Raw genomic sequence first — 19,620 nt, forward strand, 5'->3', positions numbered from 1 at the left:
TCCAATGACAAATATTGGATCTGGTTTGAGACTGTGGGACAATACTATTCATGTTGTGTGTTGTCGACAGCAGTGCCCGTCTATGCTGAAGCCACTCACACATTAACAAGGTGATTTGCATGGCGGTGGGTTGTTAGCAAACAGGAATAGCATCAGCATGGACCTAATGTTAGGTAATTGACCATTACGCCAATCTGTCAGGGTGGGGCAGTGCTAGCAGATCATACCAAGTACATGAAAGGGACCTTCAGCAAGACAGGCTGTTGTGCTTACCTCCCTTGTATTTCTGATGTAGACCTTCATTTCAGCAGGTGCCCTGAGTATTTCATGAACACGTTCATGAGTACAGGTGCCCTAAATGTTTAGTTCACACATTTATTGCAGCAGGTGCCCTATGCTTTGGAGCTGATTTCAGATTTGCTTCCCATTCAACTGTGCCCTACATCCTCAATTGTAATAATATTATACGGTTTCTACTTTCTGTGTGATGGTGAGAGAACTGATTGGGTGTCCGTGATTGGCACAGATTGCAGCCATTTATTGTGAGACTTGGGTGGGCTAGATGAGTGTTTCTCGTAACCAACTATTGCGTGTTCACACTTGCAGAAAACTTGTATGATTCTCAAGTGGAATGATTTGAGGGCTGTTCAAAGACATGTCAGTCTTCAGAAATGTGGCTCTAACTGATACGTCAAAGTTCAAGGAACGCCTTTCTGTCCATCAGTTTTCTGCTTGTGGGTTTAGGAAGCATATGTTGTGATGTAATGAGGTGTAAGAATCTGAAATGAGGTGCTAGTCATGTAAGCGATGAGGAGTTTTACTTGGCTGGATTCAGTGATGGCTGCCTAAGTGCTCACATTGATTTTGATCAATGCAGCAAACTTGTATAATCCCACACATGTGTCCAGCACGGTGGCAGCACTCCCGCGCTTGTCAAAGAGAGGGCGGATCTGCTCCACTAGACTTGAATATGTGTGGGATGTGAAAGCCTTGCATTTCTGTCCTGCAAACAGTGGTCCGTCCAGCATAATTTTCAAAATCACTCCTAATACACAGAAGGGTCCACCCGTGTTTGGGTCGATCATGTGTTGGGCTCCACCATGTGTTAGGGTCCACCACGTGTTAGGGTCCATCATGTGTTAGGGTCCATCATGTGTTAGGCTCCACCACGTGTTAGGCTTCACCATGTGTTAGGCTCCACCATGTGTTAGGCTCCACCACGTGTTAGGCTTCACCATACGTTAGGGTCCACCATGTGTTAGGCTCCACCATGTGTTAGGCTCCACCATGTGTTAGGCTTCACCATACGTTAGGGTCCACCATGTGTTAGGCTCCACCATGTGTTAGGGTCCACCACGTGTTGGGCTCCACCATGTGTTAGGCTCCACCACGTGTGAGCTCCACCACGTGTTAGGGTCCACCACGTGTTAGGGTCCATCACGTGTTAGGTTCCACCATGTGTTAGGCTCCACCATGTGTTAGGCTCCACCACGTGTTAGGGTCCATCACGTGTTAGGTTCCACCATGTGTTAGGCTCCACCATGTGTTAGGCTCCACCTTGTGTTAGGGTCCACCTTGTGTTAGGGTCCACCACGTGTTAGGATCCATCATGTGTTAGGCTCCACCATGTGTTAGGCTCCACCTTGTGTTAGGGTCCACCGTGTTAGGGTCCACCATGTGTTAGGGTCCACCATACGTTAGGGTCCACCGTGTGTTAGGGTCCAACGTGTGTTAGGGTCCACCGTGTGTTAGGGTCCAACGTGTGTTAGGGTCCACCGTGTGTTAGGGTCCATCATGTGTTAGGGTCCACCATGTGTTAGGGTCCACCGTGTGTTAGGCTCCACCATGTGTTAGGGTCCACCGTGTGTTAGGGTCCAACGTGTGTTAGGGTCCACCGTGTGTTAGGGTCCACCGTGTGTTAGGCTCCACCATGTGTTAGGCTCCACCATGTGTTAGGCTCCACCATGTGTTAGGGTCCACCGTGTGTTAGGGTCCACCATGTGTTAGGGTCCACCACGTGTTAGGCTCCACCACGTGTTAGGCTCTACCACGTGTTAGGGTCCACCATGTGTTAGGGTCCACCATGTGTTAGGCTCCACCACGTGTTAGGGTCCACCATGTGTTAGGGTCCACCGTGTGTTAGGCTCCACCATGTGTTAGGCTCCACCATGTGTTAGGGTCCACCATGTGTTAGGCTCCACCATGTGTTAGGGTCCACCATGTGTTAGGGTCCAACGTGTGTTAGGGTCCACCGTGTGTTAGGCTCCACCATGTGTTAGGCTCCACCATGTGTTAGGGTCCACCATGTGTTAGGGTCCACCATGTGTTAGGCTCCACCATGTGTTAGGGTCCACCATGTGTTAGGGTCCAACGTGTGTTAGGGTCCACCGTGTGTTAGGCTCCACCCTGTGTTAGGGTCCACCATGTGTTAGGGTCCACCATGTGTTAGGGTCCAACGTGTGTTAGGGTCCACCGTGTGTTAGGCTCCACCATGTGTTAGGCTCCGCCATGTGTTAGGGTCCACCATGTGTTAGGGTCCACCATGTGTTAGGGTCCACCATACTGACACTGTTTACCAGTAGTCTGTCAATACCAGGGACAGTGCTGTTTCTGAATACGGTTGTCCATTACTCGGAATATGACACAAGATGAGGGGCATAAAAGCTTTATTGTGAAGATGAAAGTAAGCGAACCTGGGTCTGTTTCTAAGCGTTGATGTTCAAGATGGCCATTGCAGTGAAATAAGATTGTCTTGAAAGCCTCGTCTAATTGTCAGCTCTTTCTGAGCAACTGCCTTCATCTCTCCGATGTAGAAAGCAAACTGTCTGAGAGGATTAACAAAGGATGTGGGTTTGTTCTGAACAGCTACAAGACAGGAAGAAGAGACTTTGATGAAAACAGCTGTGGTTCAGTGTTTTCTTGCACCCAACTATTGCAGTCTAAACAATTTTACATTCAAATGTTGAACTGAAACAATTTTACATTCAAATGTTGCACTGTAACAATTTAACAATCACCTTTTGCACTGTAAACAATTTAACAATCAGCTATTGCGCTGAAACAATTTAACAATCAACTATTGCACTGAAACAATTTAACAATCAACTCTTGCACTGAAACGATACAATCATCAACTATTGCACTTTAAACAACATTTATTTGGATGCCGTAGTGAGTATTGTACCCCTGGTGGCCATGCATACGCAGACATTTTGAGAATTGGAGAAATTCAATATGGTTTTGTGTCTGTGCCACTTGAGACACTGACAGAATTGGTATGACTTGATCAGCTGATGAGAGATGATGCATCAAGTATCTCGCTGAACTGCGTCTAGGGATTCTAATCATACCAGTGGAGGAGGCAGTAGCCAATGGAAACAGAGACAGGCATTAAGCAGCGGGCGATGCCTGATATGAAAAAGTGATGCGAAGCTGACTGAAAACAGAGGGATGGTGAAAAAAGGCTTAAAATCTTTTGTTTGACATCTGTTGCTAACATGAAACTCTGACCTCTGTTACCTGATGCTCAGACTTCTGTTGCCCGACTGTCGTACCTCTGTAACATGACATTCTGACCTCTGTTACCTGACGCTCAGACCTCTGTTGCCTGACTGTCATACCTCTGTTACCTGACACCCAGACCTCTGTTGACTGAATGTGGTACCTCTGTTACCTGACACCTAAACCTCTGTTGCCCGACTGTCGTACCTCTGTAACATTACACACAGACCTGTTACCTAACACCTAGACCTCTGTTACCTGACACCTAGACCTCTGTTGCCCGACTGTCGTACCTCTGTAACATTACACACAGACCTCTGTTACCTGACACCTAGACCTCTGTTGCCCGACTGTTGTACCTCTGTAATATTACACACAGACCTGTTACCTGACGCCTAGACCTCTGTTGCCCGACTGTCGTACCTCTGTAACATTACACACAGACCTCTGTTACCTGACACCTAGACCTCTGTTGCCCGACTGTCGTACCTCTGTTACCTGACACCTAGACCTCTGTTGCCCGACTGTCGTACCTCTGTAACATTACACTCAGACCTCTGTTACCCGACACCCAGACATCTGTTACCTGACACCTAGACCTCTGTTACCTGACACCTAGACCTCTGTTACCCGACACCCAGACCTCTGTTACCCGACACCTAGACCTCTGTTACCTGACACCTAGACCTCTGTTACCTGACACCCAGACCTCTGTTGCCCGACTGTCGTACCTGTACACAACCACCCAGCAATGTCCTCAGTGTACAACAACAGTGCTGTACTACATGGCCAGTCTACCATGACTGCATCAAAAGCCTATAAATAATACTTCTTCTCCTACCTCTGGCTGCCCACAAGAGAACGAATGTGTCCTTTGTGCAGTGTAATCTGTGAGGGGGAGGGGAGTGGCCCAGGGAATGTTGCTTGTCACCCTGTTATTAAATGTTTATTAGATTTTCTACACTCCCCACTGATCAGGCATCAGGAATTTGACACTCTTTGGTCTGGTGTGGAATCAGTGGAATTAGGTGAGATTAGAATTGACATCTTTCCTCGTCATGTCATCTTCCTGTCAGTCTGAACATTGGGAACAATGTTGTTGACATCCCGGGATAGCCCTGTGTTCTCATGCTTTCAGTGTCTAAGGTCAGGCACACTTTTGTTGTCTCGGCCTTATGTGTGTGTGAGTCTGTTCAAAGGTGTCCATCACACTACAGCCATATACTTGTGTGTGTACCCTTTGTGTTCAAAATTGTACATCCCAGGACACAATGTTTTCTCAGTTATATACTTGTGTCTCAGTGTGTTCAACAGTTGTCCTTCAACACATGGAGTTTTACTCATTTGGATAACCACTGGACCAAATGTACAGACCGTGCAGTTGTCGGAAGTGTAACCTTGAACTAAGCTTCAGTTGGACCAGATCTTTGTTTTGTGTTTCAGGTTGGACCTTCCAGGAGCTGGCTAGGGCATGCCTCACTCCACAGCCCTGTGTCCTCCCCACAGGAAAACCACAGCATGACACAGGATCAGGGCACAGCGACACAGGAACAAGTAAGTCATCATCCAGTAACACATCTTCATGTGCAGATGCTGGGATCAGACTGGTGAAGTCTTGAACCAGGCTGCAGTTTCTTTCCTGTTGTGCATCGTGTTTCATCAGTCCTTGAAGGATTTTCATTCACTCATTAATTGTATGTAATATCAGTGTTGTACAGGCCATGGAAAGTGCAGTAGAGTTGGACAGAGTATTCACCTACCGTGGCGTCATGTTGGTTTGTTATTATGACTACTCTTGCTCTGTGTACTGTTTTCTTTATGATGTGTTGTTTACCTGAAGCATTAGCTATAGCACGCACACCTGACATGTGACACCTGACTCTGTCCTAGGGAGCTGCATGTGGTGAGGTGTCCCTCCAGACAGATGGCGCCACTGACAGACTGCATGTAGCCACAGCACCATCACCATCACCATCACCATCGTCATTGCAAGCGGTGTGGGACAACCTGCCATTCATTGTGGGTGCTTGGTAGATATTTGGAACTGCTTGGTAGATGGGTAGAACTGCTTGGTAGATGGGTAGAGCTGCTTGGCAGATATGTTTGATGTGCTTTGCAATTAATGTAGTGGGCTGCTTTGTAGAACTGTGAACTGTTTCGTTGTGATGTCCACCTAACCAAGGAGGTTCATCTTCATCTCTCACTGTCATCACGTTTAAATGTTTGGTTTTCAGGTAAATGTAGATGTCAACTTTTCAAAGAATTTGAATCAAGTTTGTAGGTATATCAATACTAACAAAATCACACCATGCTTTCTAAAAGCTACAGAAAACATTCCCACCTGTAGTCACATCATGGCACTCGCAGATAACACTTGTATATAGCTGCAGTTCTTACTGAGTGATTCCCACCCTTGAGGCAGTGGCTGCCATCATGAAGCAGTCTCTCACAAAAAGTCTCTCACATCAGCATGTTATCATTCCTACCTCAAATTACCAGAAAGGAATGCAAAATCTTAATGTTCCATGAGAAAAACATATTAGTCCCAAGAAGACAGATGAATATACATCTGTTGTTGCTCTGCTCCAGTTTTACATGCCTCGGCGAAATACAAAGTAGAAAAACCCTTGTCAGCAGTACACCGTCCACATAAAATACAAAGTAGAAAAACCCTTGTCAGCAGTACACAGTCCACACAAAAACAAAGTAGAAAAACCCTTGTCAGCAGTACACCGTCCACACAAAATACAAAGTAGAAAAACCCTTGTCAGCAGTACACCGTCCACACAAAATACAAAGTAGAAAAACCCACAGTCCACACAAAAACAAAGTAGAAAAACCCTTGTCAGCAGTACACCGTCCACACAAAATACAAAGTAGAAAAACCCTTGTCAGCAGTACACAGTCCACACAAAAAACAAAGTAGAAAAACCCTTGTCAGCAGTACACCGTCCACACAAAAACAAAATAGAAAAACCCTTGTCAGCTGTACACCGTCCACACAAAAACAAAATAGAAAAACCCTTGTCAGCAGTACACCGTCCACACAAAATACAAAGTAGAAAAACCCTTGTCAGCAGTACACAGTCCACACAAAAACAAAGTAGAAAAACCCTTGTCAGCAGTACACAGTCCACACAAAAACAAAGTAGAAAAACCCTTGTCAGCAGTACACCGTCCACACAAAATACAAAGTAGAAAAACCCTTGTCAGCAGTACACAGTCCACACAAAAACAAAATAGAAAAACCCTTGTCAGCAGTACACCGTCCACACAAAATACAAAGTAGAAAAACCCTTGTCAGCAGTACACAGTCCACACAAAAACAAAGTAGAAAAACCCTTGTCAGCAGTACACCGTCCACACAAAATACAAAGTAGAAAAACCCTTGTCAGCTGTACACCGTCCACACAAAAACAAAATAGAAAAACCCTTGTCAGCTGTACACCGTCCACACAAAAACAAAATAGAAAAACCCTTGTCAGCAGTACACTGTCCACACAAAATACAAAGTAGAAAAACCCTTGTCAGCAGTACACAGTCCACACAAAAACAAAGTAGAAAAACCCTTGTCAGCAGTACACAGTCCACACAAAATACAAAGTAGAAAAACCCTTGTCAGCAGTACACCGTCCACACAATATACAAAGTAGAAAAACCCTTGTCAGCAGTTCACAGTCCACACAAAAACAAAATAGAAAAACCCTTGTCAGCAGTACACAGTCCACACAAAATACAAAGTAGAAAAACCCTTGTCAGCAGTACACCGTCCACACAAAATACAAAGTAGAAAAACCCTTGTCAGCAGTACACAGTCCACACAAAAGCAAAGTAGAAAAACCCTTGTCAGCAGTACACAGTCCACACAAAAACAAAGTAGAAAAACCCTTGTCAGCAGTACACACAAAATACAAAGTAGAAAAACCCTTGTCAGCAGTACACCGTCCACACAAAATACAAAGTAGAAAAACCCTTGTCAGCAGTACACCGTCCACACAAAATACAAAGTAGAAAAACCCTTGTCAGCAGTACACCGTCCACACAAAAAACAAAGTAGAAAAACCCTTGTCAGCTGTACACAGTCCACACAAAATACAAAGTAGAAAAACCCTTGTCAGCAGTACACCGTCCACACAAAATACAAAGTAGAAAAACCCTAGTCAGCTGTACACAGTCCACACAAAAAACAACTCAGAAAGGAATAATTGTTAAGAGACATACCTGATGTGTCTTTCTTAGAAATGAAAAAACATCTTCATTCTCAGCTAGGTGTACCAAGGAAAGAACTGATGACTCAACCTGACACAAATATTAGTGTTTTGTCCAAAGGTCTGCAACTAAATGTATTTCAATATATTCAATACTTCAGAACATTAGGGTAACTGTGATGGGAGATATATAGATCCTCAATACTTCAGGACATTAGGGTAACTGTGATGGGAGATATATAGATCCTCAATACTTCAGGACATAACGGTAACTGTGATGGGAGATATATAGATCCTCAATACTTCAGGACATTAGGGTAACTGTGATGGGAGATATATAGATCCTCAATACTTCAGGACATTACGGTAACTGTGATGGGAGATATATAGATCCACAATACTTCAGGACATTAGGGTAACTGTGATGGGAGATATATAGATCCTCAATACTTCAGGACATTACGGTAACTGTGATGGGAGATATATAGATCCACAATACTTCAGGACATTATGGTAACTGTGATGGGAGATATATAGATCCTCAATACTTCAGGACATTAGGGTAACTGTGATGGGAGATATATAGATCCACAATACTTCAGAACATTAGGGTAACTGTGATGGGAGATATATAGATCCTCAATACTTCAGGACATTACGGTAACTGTGATGGGAGATATATAGATCCACAATACTTGGGGACATAATGGCAACTGTGATGGGAGATATATAGATCCTCAATACTTCAGGACGTTAAGGTAACTGTGATGGGAGATATATAGATCCACAATACTTCAGGACATTACGGTAACTGTGATGGGAGATATATAGATCCTCAATACTTCAGGACATTACGGTAACTGCGAAGGGAGATATATAGATCCTCAATACTTACGGTAACTCAATAACTCGGCATCTTCTTGTGCAGGATGAAGCGGAAGCGGAGGATGGTCCTGCTCATCATGCCGTTTCTGCTGCCCAACCGATGATCATGTCATGTATATCCTGCACCGCATCCACCAATGTCCTTTGTCAGGGGTCACTACCTGTTTACCTGTTGCTCACGTTGTCGGTGCTGACCGTGCTCTGCGTTTGTACCTTCATCCCGCCTTCACAAAAGAGCATCCTGAATGTGGGGGTGCCATCTTCTACTCTGATACGTAAGTCTGTCCACATCCTAGCTTCCGCATTAATGAGGAAGGTAACTTGAATGTGTCAGTTTATAAACTACATAATGTGTGTTGTGTTATCCTCAAAGTGTTGTACAATGGCTTATATTCCACCCAGTGTTTCAAGATGAGTGTCTATATCGGCATTACAAATGTATTCCAATAAATGTGTCATGTTTCAGGACATGTCCGAATGTATTCTGACAAGCCTGAGTTGTCCGACTTCATCATCAACAGTACCACATTGTCCCTCGTCTCTCGTTTACAGATTCTTGGTGAGATGGTCTATGTGTTACTTTGGTTATGATACAATTCACAACATTCTTAATGTTGTACATATGGTTTGTTTGTTTGCTTGTCACACTCAGAAATATTACAGTCTGAAGTCTGGACCAGATAATCCAGTGATTGACATCATAATTGAGTATCGATGTATGCAAATGGGATATGATGACATGCATCAACCATGTCAGCGAACCTGACCACCTGTCACCTCTTACGACAAGCATAGTTGCCTGTGATGGCAAGAATTGGTTGCTGAAGACCTATTCTGACCTGGATCTTTATGGCTCTCATACGTGTGGGGAAAGCCTAGCAAGTAAATTTACACATGGAGTTGCAACACTGTTTTCTGTGATTCATTCATGTCAATAAAGTAAATTCGGATATTTTCTTTTCTATGTGAGCATTAATTACAATTCTTATTATTTATCATTCTTCCAGTTTGACAATGATCTAAAAAACAGACACATTCTTAAGTTATTTTGGTGCTGCTCTTACTGGACACTGGGAACATTCATAGATTATTTTGATGCTGCACTGACTACAGTGTAAACATTGTTGGATTATTTTGTTTCCATTCGTTTGCAGATTTTGAGAATTGTCATGATGACTTGTTGAGTTGCACGACATTTGCTCGGTGTGAGGCTGCAGAAGGATATGTGACGTGTCGCTGCAAGCGAGGATATTATGTCAGTGGACAGAGATGTCAAGGTACTTCCGTAGTTTATGTCTGGTGGTATTAATATTACAATTAATAGTTATTGATTATTCATTTTCCTTTTCTGTATTAGTCATTACACAATACTTTTCTTTGTCAATCACTCAATAATATATTTTTGTCTTAAGTGCATTTCAATCATTACAGGGTACTTTTCTCTGTTAAGCATTTCAGGACAATTTTCTGCTTCAGCCTGCAGCACCTCCTGCCCAGCTGGCCACTACATGTCAGGTGCTTGCTCCGCTTCACGAGATGTCAAATGTAAAAGTGAGTCTTTCCACTGTCACATCATTCATCCATTATGACAAGATGTAAGTTACAGTAAGTCTTTCCACTGTCACATCATTCATCCATGATGACAAGATGTGAGTTACAGTAAGTCTTTCCACTGTCACATCATTCATCCATTATGACAAGATGTAAGTTACAGTAAGTCTTTCCACTGTCACATCATTCATCCATGATGACAAGATGTAAGTTACAGTAAGTCTTTCCACTGTCACATCATTCATCCATTATGACAAGATGTGAGTTACAGTAAGTCTTTCCACTGTCACATCATTCATCCATTATGACAAGATGTAAGTTACAGTAAGTCTTTCCACTGTCACATCATTCATCCATTATGACAAGATGTAAGTTACAGTAAGTCTTTCCACTGTCACATCATTCATCCATTATGACAAGATGTAAGTTACAGTAAGTCTTTCCACTGTCACATCATTCATCCATGATGACAAGATGTAAGTTACAGTAAGTCTTTCCACTGTCACATCATTCATCCATTATGACAAGATGTGAGTTACAGTAAGTCTTTCCACTGTCACATCATTCATCCATGATGACAAGATGTAAGTTACAGTAAGTCTTTCCACTGTCACATCATTCATCCATGATGACAAGATGTAAGTTACAGTAAGTCTTTCCACTGTCACATCATTCATCCATTATGACAAGATGTGAGTTACAGTAAGTCTTTCCACTGTCACATCATTCATCCATTATGACAAGATGTAAGTTACAGTAAGTCTTTCCACTGTCACATCATTCATCCACTATGACAAGATGTAAGTTACAGTAAGTCTTTCCACTGTCACATCATTCATCCATGATGACAAGATGTGAGTTACAGCAAGTCTTTCCACTGTCACATCATTCATCCATGATGACAAGATGTAAGTTACAGTAAGTCTTTCCACTGTCACATCATTCATCCATGATGACAAGATGTGAGTTACAGTAAGTCTTTCCACTGTCACATCATTCATCCATTATGACAAGATGTAAGTTACAGTAAGTCTTTCCACTGTCACATCATTCATCCATTATGACAAGATGTGAGTTACAGTAAGTCTTTCCACTGTCACATCATTCATCCATTATGACAAGATGTGAGTTACAGTAAGTCTTTCCACTGTCACATCATTCATCCATTATGACAAGATGTGAGTTACAGTAAGTCTTTCCACTGTCACATCATTCATCCATGATGACAAGATGTGAGTTACAGTAAGTCTTTCCACTGTCACATCATTCATCCATTATGACAAGATGTAAGTTACAGTAAGTCTTTCCACTGTCACATCATTCATCCATGATGACAAGATGTAAGTTACAGTAAGTCTTTCCACTGTCACATCATTCATCCATTATGACAAGATGTGAGTTACAGTAAGTCTTTCCACTGTCACATCATTCATCCATTATGACAAGATGTAAGTTACAGTAAGTCTTTCCACTGTCACATCATTCATCCATTATGACAAGATGTAAGTTACAGTAAGTCTTTCCACTGTCACATCATTCATCCATTATGACAAGATGTAAGTTACAGTAAGTCTTTCCACTGTCACATCATTCATCCATGATGACAAGATGTAAGTTACAGTAAGTCTTTCCACTGTCACATCATTCATCCATTATGACAAGATGTGAGTTACAGTAAGTCTTTCCACTGTCACATCATTCATCCATGATGACAAGATGTAAGTTACAGTAAGTCTTTCCACTGTCACATCATTCATCCATGATGACAAGATGTAAGTTACAGTAAGTCTTTCCACTGTCACATCATTCATCCATTATGACAAGATGTGAGTTACAGTAAGTCTTTCCACTGTCACATCATTCATCCATTATGACAAGATGTAAGTTACAGTAAGTCTTTCCACTGTCACATCATTCATCCACTATGACAAGATGTAAGTTACAGTAAGTCTTTCCACTGTCACATCATTCATCCATGATGACAAGATGTGAGTTACAGCAAGTCTTTCCACTGTCACATCATTCATCCATGATGACAAGATGTAAGTTACAGTAAGTCTTTCCACTGTCACATCATTCATCCATGATGACAAGATGTGAGTTACAGTAAGTCTTTCCACTGTCACATCATTCATCCATTATGACAAGATGTAAGTTACAGTAAGTCTTTCCACTGTCACATCATTCATCCATTATGACAAGATGTGAGTTACAGTAAGTCTTTCCACTGTCACATCATTCATCCATTATGACAAGATGTGAGTTACAGTAAGTCTTTCCACTGTCACATCATTCATCCATTATGACAAGATGTGAGTTACAGTAAGTCTTTCCACTGTCACATCATTCATCCATGATGACAAGATGTGAGTTACAGTAAGTCTTTCCACTGTCACATCATTCATCCATTATGACAAGATGTAAGTTACAGTAAGTCTTTCCACTGTCACATCATTCATCCATTATGACAAGATGTAAGTTGCAGTAAGTCTTTCCATTCAGGGGAACAGAAACAGAAACATTATCATTGTACATGGCTCAACACTGTGTTCACAGATTGCCATAGACTGCAGGGCCATGAGCTTCAGTTTTTTCTTCCAGAGTGTCATGTTTGCCGTGGATCTACATATGAAGCTGCTCCTTGTACAATGACACAAGACACCATCTGTGTTGGTAAGTCCATCTTCCCCAAGTCCATCCCAAATCTCCACCTAACCCTGACAACTGATGACACAAGACACCATCTGTGTTTGTAAGTCCATTTTCCCCAAGTCCATCCCTTAACTCCACCCAACCCCAACAACCGATGACACAAGATACCATCTGTGTTGGTAAGTCCATTTTCCCCAAGTCCGTCCAAAATCTCCACCCAACCCCGACAACTGATGAAACAAGACACCATCTGTGTTGGTAAGTCCATTTTCCCCAAGTCCATCCCTTAACTCCACCCAACCCCAACAACACAAGACACCATCTGTGTTTGTAAGTCCATTTTCCCCAAGTCCATCCCAAATCTCCACCCAACCCTGACCCAACCCTCGCAAATGGTTGTATTGAGTGATGCTGTTGTCTGTTTCAGAAGTGGCATTTCCTGTTGGTATCCTGCCCATGAACTACACACAGCTGCAGGATGGTGAGTAGGACAAGTCTCATACATGTGTTACTCCAACGTTCCAATAGAAGTCTCACATGTGTGTGTTACCCCATACTTCCAGTAGTACAAGTCTCACACGTGTGTTATACTCCATACTTTTAGTAGAAGTCTCACACGTGTGTTATACTCCATACTTCCAGTAGTACAAGTCTCACACGTGTGTTACTCCAACGTTCCAGCTGTGTAAATCTCACATGTGTGTTTCTCCAACGTTCCAGTAGTACAAGTCTCATTTTGATCACCTTAACCTCCTTGGTGAATGTGTTATAAATATGACTGTTTTAAAAGATGGAACGTTGGGCAACCTGACCTCGTTGTCAAATGTGTTATGAATACGACTGTTTTACAGATGGCACTTTGATCAACGAGACGTCATCATCGAAATATGTTTTAATATGACTTTTCCAGATGGCACTTTGATCAACAAGACGTCGTCATCGAATATGTTATAAATATGACTGTTTTCCAGATGGAACATTGATCAACGTGACGTCGTCGTCGAATGTGTTCATGGAGCGGCTGCGGGACATGGAGGAGCTGGAGACGCCGATGTATGTGACCAACAATCAGCAGAGCATGGACTATGTGTGGAGGCGCACGTCAGGCCTGAAGATCAAGATCGGCATCTCGGATGTGTACCTGGTGCCTGAGTATGTGGACATTGACCATGTTGATGACAATGCCTACTTCCACATGAACAAAAACATCTCATCTACTCTGAAAGAGAAGTTTCAGGATACAGAAAAAAGCTACTGTCGGTAAGAACTAGCTAGAAATGAGCAAGATTTTATTTTCAAAAACATGTTGCAAAATGTAGGTTTTTACTTTACCTGACGTTACACAGTGCTATAGGTGTAGCGTCATGTAAGTATAAAAACATTGCATTAAATAAGAAATTTTCATATTTGTGGTAGACAAATTGTTTTCCAGTTACATGAAACAATTTTTTTCTTCACAAATTTTCGGGGACAATTTATATCTTCGATAAAATCCAAGGCTCCCCCCTTGAATATGAAATTGTTGGCCCCTAAGTTCCTTCAATTACTGTTTCAGAGACCCAATGCCGGACTTCTACAGCCTCTATCTGCACATCTTCCGCCACCGCATCACTGCAGCGAAGTCCGTGACATGTTCGTCCAAGGACCACTCTATCCGCTGCCCACCCGGCTACAAAGATGGCCAGTCCCACCTCCGCCGCTACATCAACATGCCCTGCCACAAGTATGAGGTGAAGGAACACACTGGCTTCAGTTGGCTGAGTTTACTGTGGATCTAAATCGATCCCAATGTGGTAGTAGATAATTCCCTTGACATCCCTACACTGATCTGCTCTTGATGCTGTCACTTTACTTATCAATCTATACATCTCACTTTAACATGACAAACAAGTCACACACACCTGACATACAGATCTTATGAACATGACACAGGTCACAGAAACATGACGTACATATTTCATAAACATGACAAAAAACATAAACATGACATAATGGGATCTAGTGGTCGGACTCGCTGACTTCGTTGATGCATGTAATTGTATCCCAATTGCTTTGTTTGATGCTCATTATGTCAATCACTGGATTGTCTGGTCTAGTCTCGATTATTTACAGACTGTCGTCATATATTTGGAATGTTGCTGTCACTTTAAAATGGCATACAAATCACATAAACATGGCATACAGATCACGTTAACATGACATACATATCACTTCAATGTGATATACCATCCAGTTTAACATGACATGCACACCACATTAACATGACATACATATCACTTCAACGTGATATACCATCCAGTTTAACATGACATGCACACCACATTAACATGACATATGTGACACTTCAATGTATCATACATATTTCATAATATGACATACACATAACGTGAAATACAGAATACATAAACATGACATACAAATAACATATACATTTAATAAATGTCACTTAAACATGGCATACAAGTCATATAAACAAGACATACTTGTCACTTAAACATGGCATACAAGTCATATAAACAAGACATACTTGTCACTTAACCATGGCATACAAGTCATATAAACAAGACATACTTGTCACTTAAACATGGCATACAAGACATATAAACAAGACATACTTGTCACTTAACCATGGCATACAAGTCATATAAACAAGACATACTTGTCACTTAAACATGGCATACAAGTCATATGAACATGACATACTTGTCACTTAAACATGGCATACAAGTCACATAAACAAGACATACTTGTCACTTAAACATGGCATACAAGTCATATAAACAAGACATACTTGTCACTTAAACATGGTATACAAGTCATATAAACAAGACATACTAGTCACTTAAAAATGGTATACAAGTCATATGAACATGACATACTTGTCACTTAAACATGACATACAAGTCATATGAACATGACATACTTGTCACTTAAACATGGCATACAAATCATATGAACATGACATACTTGTCACTTTAACATGGCATACAAGTCATATAAACAAGACATACTTGTCACTCAAACATGGCATACAAGTCATATGAACATGACATACTTGTCACTTAAACATGGCATGCAAGTCATATGAACATGACATACTTGTCACTTAAACATGACATACAAGTCATATGAACATGACATACATGTCACTTAAACATGGCATACAAGTCATATGAACATGACATACATGTCACTTAAACATGGCATACAAGTCATATGAACATGACATACTTGTCACTTAAACATGGCATACAAGTCATATAAACAAGACATACTTGTCACTTAAACATGGCATACAAGTCATATAAACAAGACATACTTGTCACTTAAACATGGCATACAAGTCATATAAACAAGACATACTTGTCACTTAAACATGGCATACAAGTCATATAAACAAGACATACTAGTCACTTAACCATGGCATACAAGTCGTATGAACAAGACATACTTGTCACTTTAACATGGCATACAAGTCATATAAACAAGACATACTTGTCACTTAAACATGGCATACAAGTCATATAAACAAGACATACTTGTCACTTAAACATGGCATACAAGTCATATAAACAAGACATACTAGTCACTTAACCATGGCATACAAGTCGTATGAACAAGACATACTTGTCACTTTAACATGGCATACAAGTCATATAAACAAGACAAATTTGTCACTCAAACATGGTATACAAGTCATATAAACAAGACATACTTGTCACTTAAACATGACATACAAGTCATATGAACATGAGATACTTGTCACTTAAACATGTCATACAAGTCATATAAACAAGACATACTTGTCACTTAACCATGGCATACAAGTCTTATAAACAAGACATACTTGTCACTTAAACATGGCATACAAGTCATATGAACATGACATACTTGTCACTTAAACATGGCATACAAGTCATATAAACAAGACATACTTGTCACTTTAACATGGCATACAAGTCATATAAACAAGACAAATTTGTCACTTAAACATGACATACAAGTCATATGAACATGAGATACTTGTCACTTAAACATGGCATACAAGTCATATGAACATGACATACTTGTCACTTAAACATGGCATACAAGTCATATAAACAAGACATACTTGTCACTTTAACATAGCATACAAGTCATATAAACAAGACATACTTGTCACTTAAACATGGCATACAAGTCATATGAACATGACATACTTGTCACTTAAACATGGCATACAAGTCATATGAACATGACATACTTGTCACTTAAACATGACATACATGTCACTTAAACATGGCATACAAGTCATATGAACATGACATACATGTCACTTAAACATGGCATACAAGTCATATAAACAAGACATACTTGTCACTTAAACATGGCATACAAGTCATATGAACATTAGATACTTGTCACTTAAGCATGACATACAAGTCATATGAACATGACATACTTGTCACTTAAACATGGCATACAAGTCATATAAACAAGACATACTTGTCACTTAAACATGGCATACAAGTCATATAAACAAGACATACTTGTCACTTAAACATGGTATACAAGTCATATAAACAAGACATACTAGTCACTTAAACATGGTATACAAGTCATATGAACATGATATACTTGTCACTTAAACATGGTATACAAGCCATATAAACAAGACATACTTGTCACTTAAACATGGCATACAAGTCATATGAACAAGACATACTTGTCACTTAAACATGGTATACAGATCACATAAACATCAAATATATATTTATCAACATGGAATATACATTTGCCCTGTGTTCCACAGATCAACCGGCGGCAGAACCTGACGGAGCTCCGTGACACCCACAACAGTGTTGTGTGCACTGACAATACACCGCTGTCCCTCATCTTCGGGATGCCCAACCCGGCCAAGGAGCCCATGAGATTCCCCTCAGAAGATTGCAAGTTTAATCAGGAAGAGTGTCAGAAGTGTTTACTGAGAGATTCCTGCATCAAGAGTGGTAAGCATGGAGGGAGTGCACAGTGTGAGGTGCAAGAGTTGTGTACAAAGTGTGGCTGTACTGGCTGCAGTGTCCGCACTCACTCATCATCTGCAATCTGTTTCAGGTAACTCAACAAGTGTACCGGAGTGCTGCAACATTGAATGTTACAAGATGCCCACATGTAACCAGGCTTTCAGCTCTTCCTGTCCTCTCGCTGGTGTCGAGTGTGCCAAGGGTACGTTCTGTCATGTGGAATATATACCAAGGACTTGGCTGTCTAGTCTCACAGTCATGTGGAATATATACCAAGGACTTGGCTGTCTAGTCTCACAGTCATGTGGAATATATACCAAGGACTTGGCTGTTTAGTCTCACAGTCATGTTGAATATATACCAAGGATTTGGCTGTCTAGTCTGTCAGTCATGTTGAATATATACCAAGGACTTGGCTGTGTAGTCTCTCAGTCATGTGGAATATATACCAAGGACTTGGCTGTGTAGTCTCTCAGTCATGTGGAATATATACCAAGAACTTGGGAGCCTAATCTGTCATGTGGATTTTGTGGATTTAAAAAAAATAATTAATGTTTAACGCTGCAATCCACAATATTCCAGCTATATGACAGCAGTCTGTAAATAATCAAGTCTGGACCAGACAATCCAGTGATTGATATCATAAGCATTGATCCACACAATTGGGATATAAGTCAAGTCAAAAAGCCTGACCACCAGTTCCCGTTAGTTGCTTCTTGACAAGCATGGGTTACTGAAGACCAATTCTAACCCAAATCTTCACGGGTTCAGTGATGTAGACTATACCAAGGACTCGTGAGTCTAGTCTCTGTCATGTGGAATATATCAAGGACTTGGGAATCTTGTCTCTCAGTCACATGGTATATACCTTGGACTTGGGAGTCTAGTCTAAGTAAAAATGCTGTTTAAGTTATCAAGTCAAGCATAAGTTGTTTAATTAACAAGTCTTTCATAATGTGTTTAAAGTTACATGTCAATCATAAGATGTTAGCAATTCAGCCACTGTGCTGTTTCGACAAGTGAATCATTAAACAGTTTACAACACATTTGCTATTTCATGTGACTAGTCAGTCATCAGCCGTCAAGTAAGACAGGAGAGCATGTAGCTGTCTGGTAATCCTGTTGATATATGTTCTTGCAGGGGAGGTTTACATGTTCACCTTGTCCCCAGTGTTTGAGAAGATGTACAAGCGATACATGTGTCACGTGAAGTACAAGAAACCGTCTATTCTCTACAACATCAACTACCAAGTCCGCATTCCCTCCCTAAACTACCACATCGAGCAGCGAAACTTCACCATCAACGTGGATACCCTGCAGTCACATCGGCAGATGTCCACACACCTCGACTTCCTCAATGTGCAGCACAACACCTGGTTTGACTTCGAGGACGAGATGATCGTGATTGCCAACCATGCAGACATCGTGAAGGAGATGGGGGAACTGTCGCTGCACCCCCTTAAGTCCCCTTCCGACTTCACCAGCCGCCCCCACAACTCCAAAAAGGACTTTGGAACCCAGATGTACACCTACATCCAGTTTGATGTCCCCTTCCGCTATAGCTCTGTCACCTGGATGAATGGAGGCTGTGAGAAGAATCTGTCCCGTGTGCATCCCAACCAGACTCTGTACAAGTCTAACTCTGTCCGTGTTGCAGCCAAGATCCTGAAGGAAAAGGAGGAGATGCATTACCAGATGTATCGCACGGACCGCTCACCCCTCATCAGACTCTTTGTCAACAGTAAGTTCATCCCGATCTGTGTCTCGAGTAGAGATCAACTGCCAAATGCTGCCTGTTAGTGCTAAATGCTTCATATCAT

The 19,620-nt window shown here is 41.5% G+C and overlaps 1 protein-coding gene across 3 annotated transcripts in view; it reads left to right on the forward strand.

Moving 5' to 3' along the window:
• Positions 1 to 19,620, forward strand: part of LOC139477913 (uncharacterized) — a 263,405-nt gene that overhangs the window by 236,469 nt on the left and 7,316 nt on the right. Inside the window, exons 1-14 of one of the 3 annotated variants that reach the window (XM_071260358.1) lie at positions 4,406 to 4,529; positions 4,945 to 5,055; positions 5,392 to 5,520; positions 8,638 to 8,869; positions 9,061 to 9,153; positions 9,749 to 9,871; positions 10,071 to 10,145; positions 12,747 to 12,818; positions 13,225 to 13,278; positions 13,769 to 14,057; positions 14,353 to 14,527; positions 17,590 to 17,785; positions 17,892 to 18,002; positions 18,942 to 19,541. In XM_071260358.1, coding sequence (XP_071116459.1) covers positions 5,020 to 5,055; positions 5,392 to 5,520; positions 8,638 to 8,869; positions 9,061 to 9,153; positions 9,749 to 9,871; positions 10,071 to 10,145; positions 12,747 to 12,818; positions 13,225 to 13,278; positions 13,769 to 14,057; positions 14,353 to 14,527; positions 17,590 to 17,785; positions 17,892 to 18,002; positions 18,942 to 19,541 — 2,185 coding nt within the window. In that variant the 5' untranslated portion in view covers positions 4,406 to 4,529; positions 4,945 to 5,019. Of the gene's footprint in view, positions 1 to 4,405; positions 4,530 to 4,944; positions 5,056 to 5,391; positions 5,521 to 8,637; positions 8,870 to 9,060; positions 9,154 to 9,748; positions 9,872 to 10,070; positions 10,146 to 12,746; positions 12,819 to 13,224; positions 13,279 to 13,768; positions 14,058 to 14,352; positions 14,528 to 17,589; positions 17,786 to 17,891; positions 18,003 to 18,941; positions 19,542 to 19,620 lie in introns of those variants that run through there. The other 2 variants (XM_071260356.1, XM_071260357.1) reach the window with 2 other exon arrangements.

Source organism: Haliotis cracherodii, unplaced genomic scaffold (assembly GCF_022045235.1).
Source record: "Haliotis cracherodii isolate W230 unplaced genomic scaffold, xgHalCrac1.p SCAF_37, whole genome shotgun sequence".
NCBI lineage: Eukaryota > Metazoa > Mollusca > Gastropoda > Lepetellida > Haliotidae > Haliotis > Haliotis cracherodii.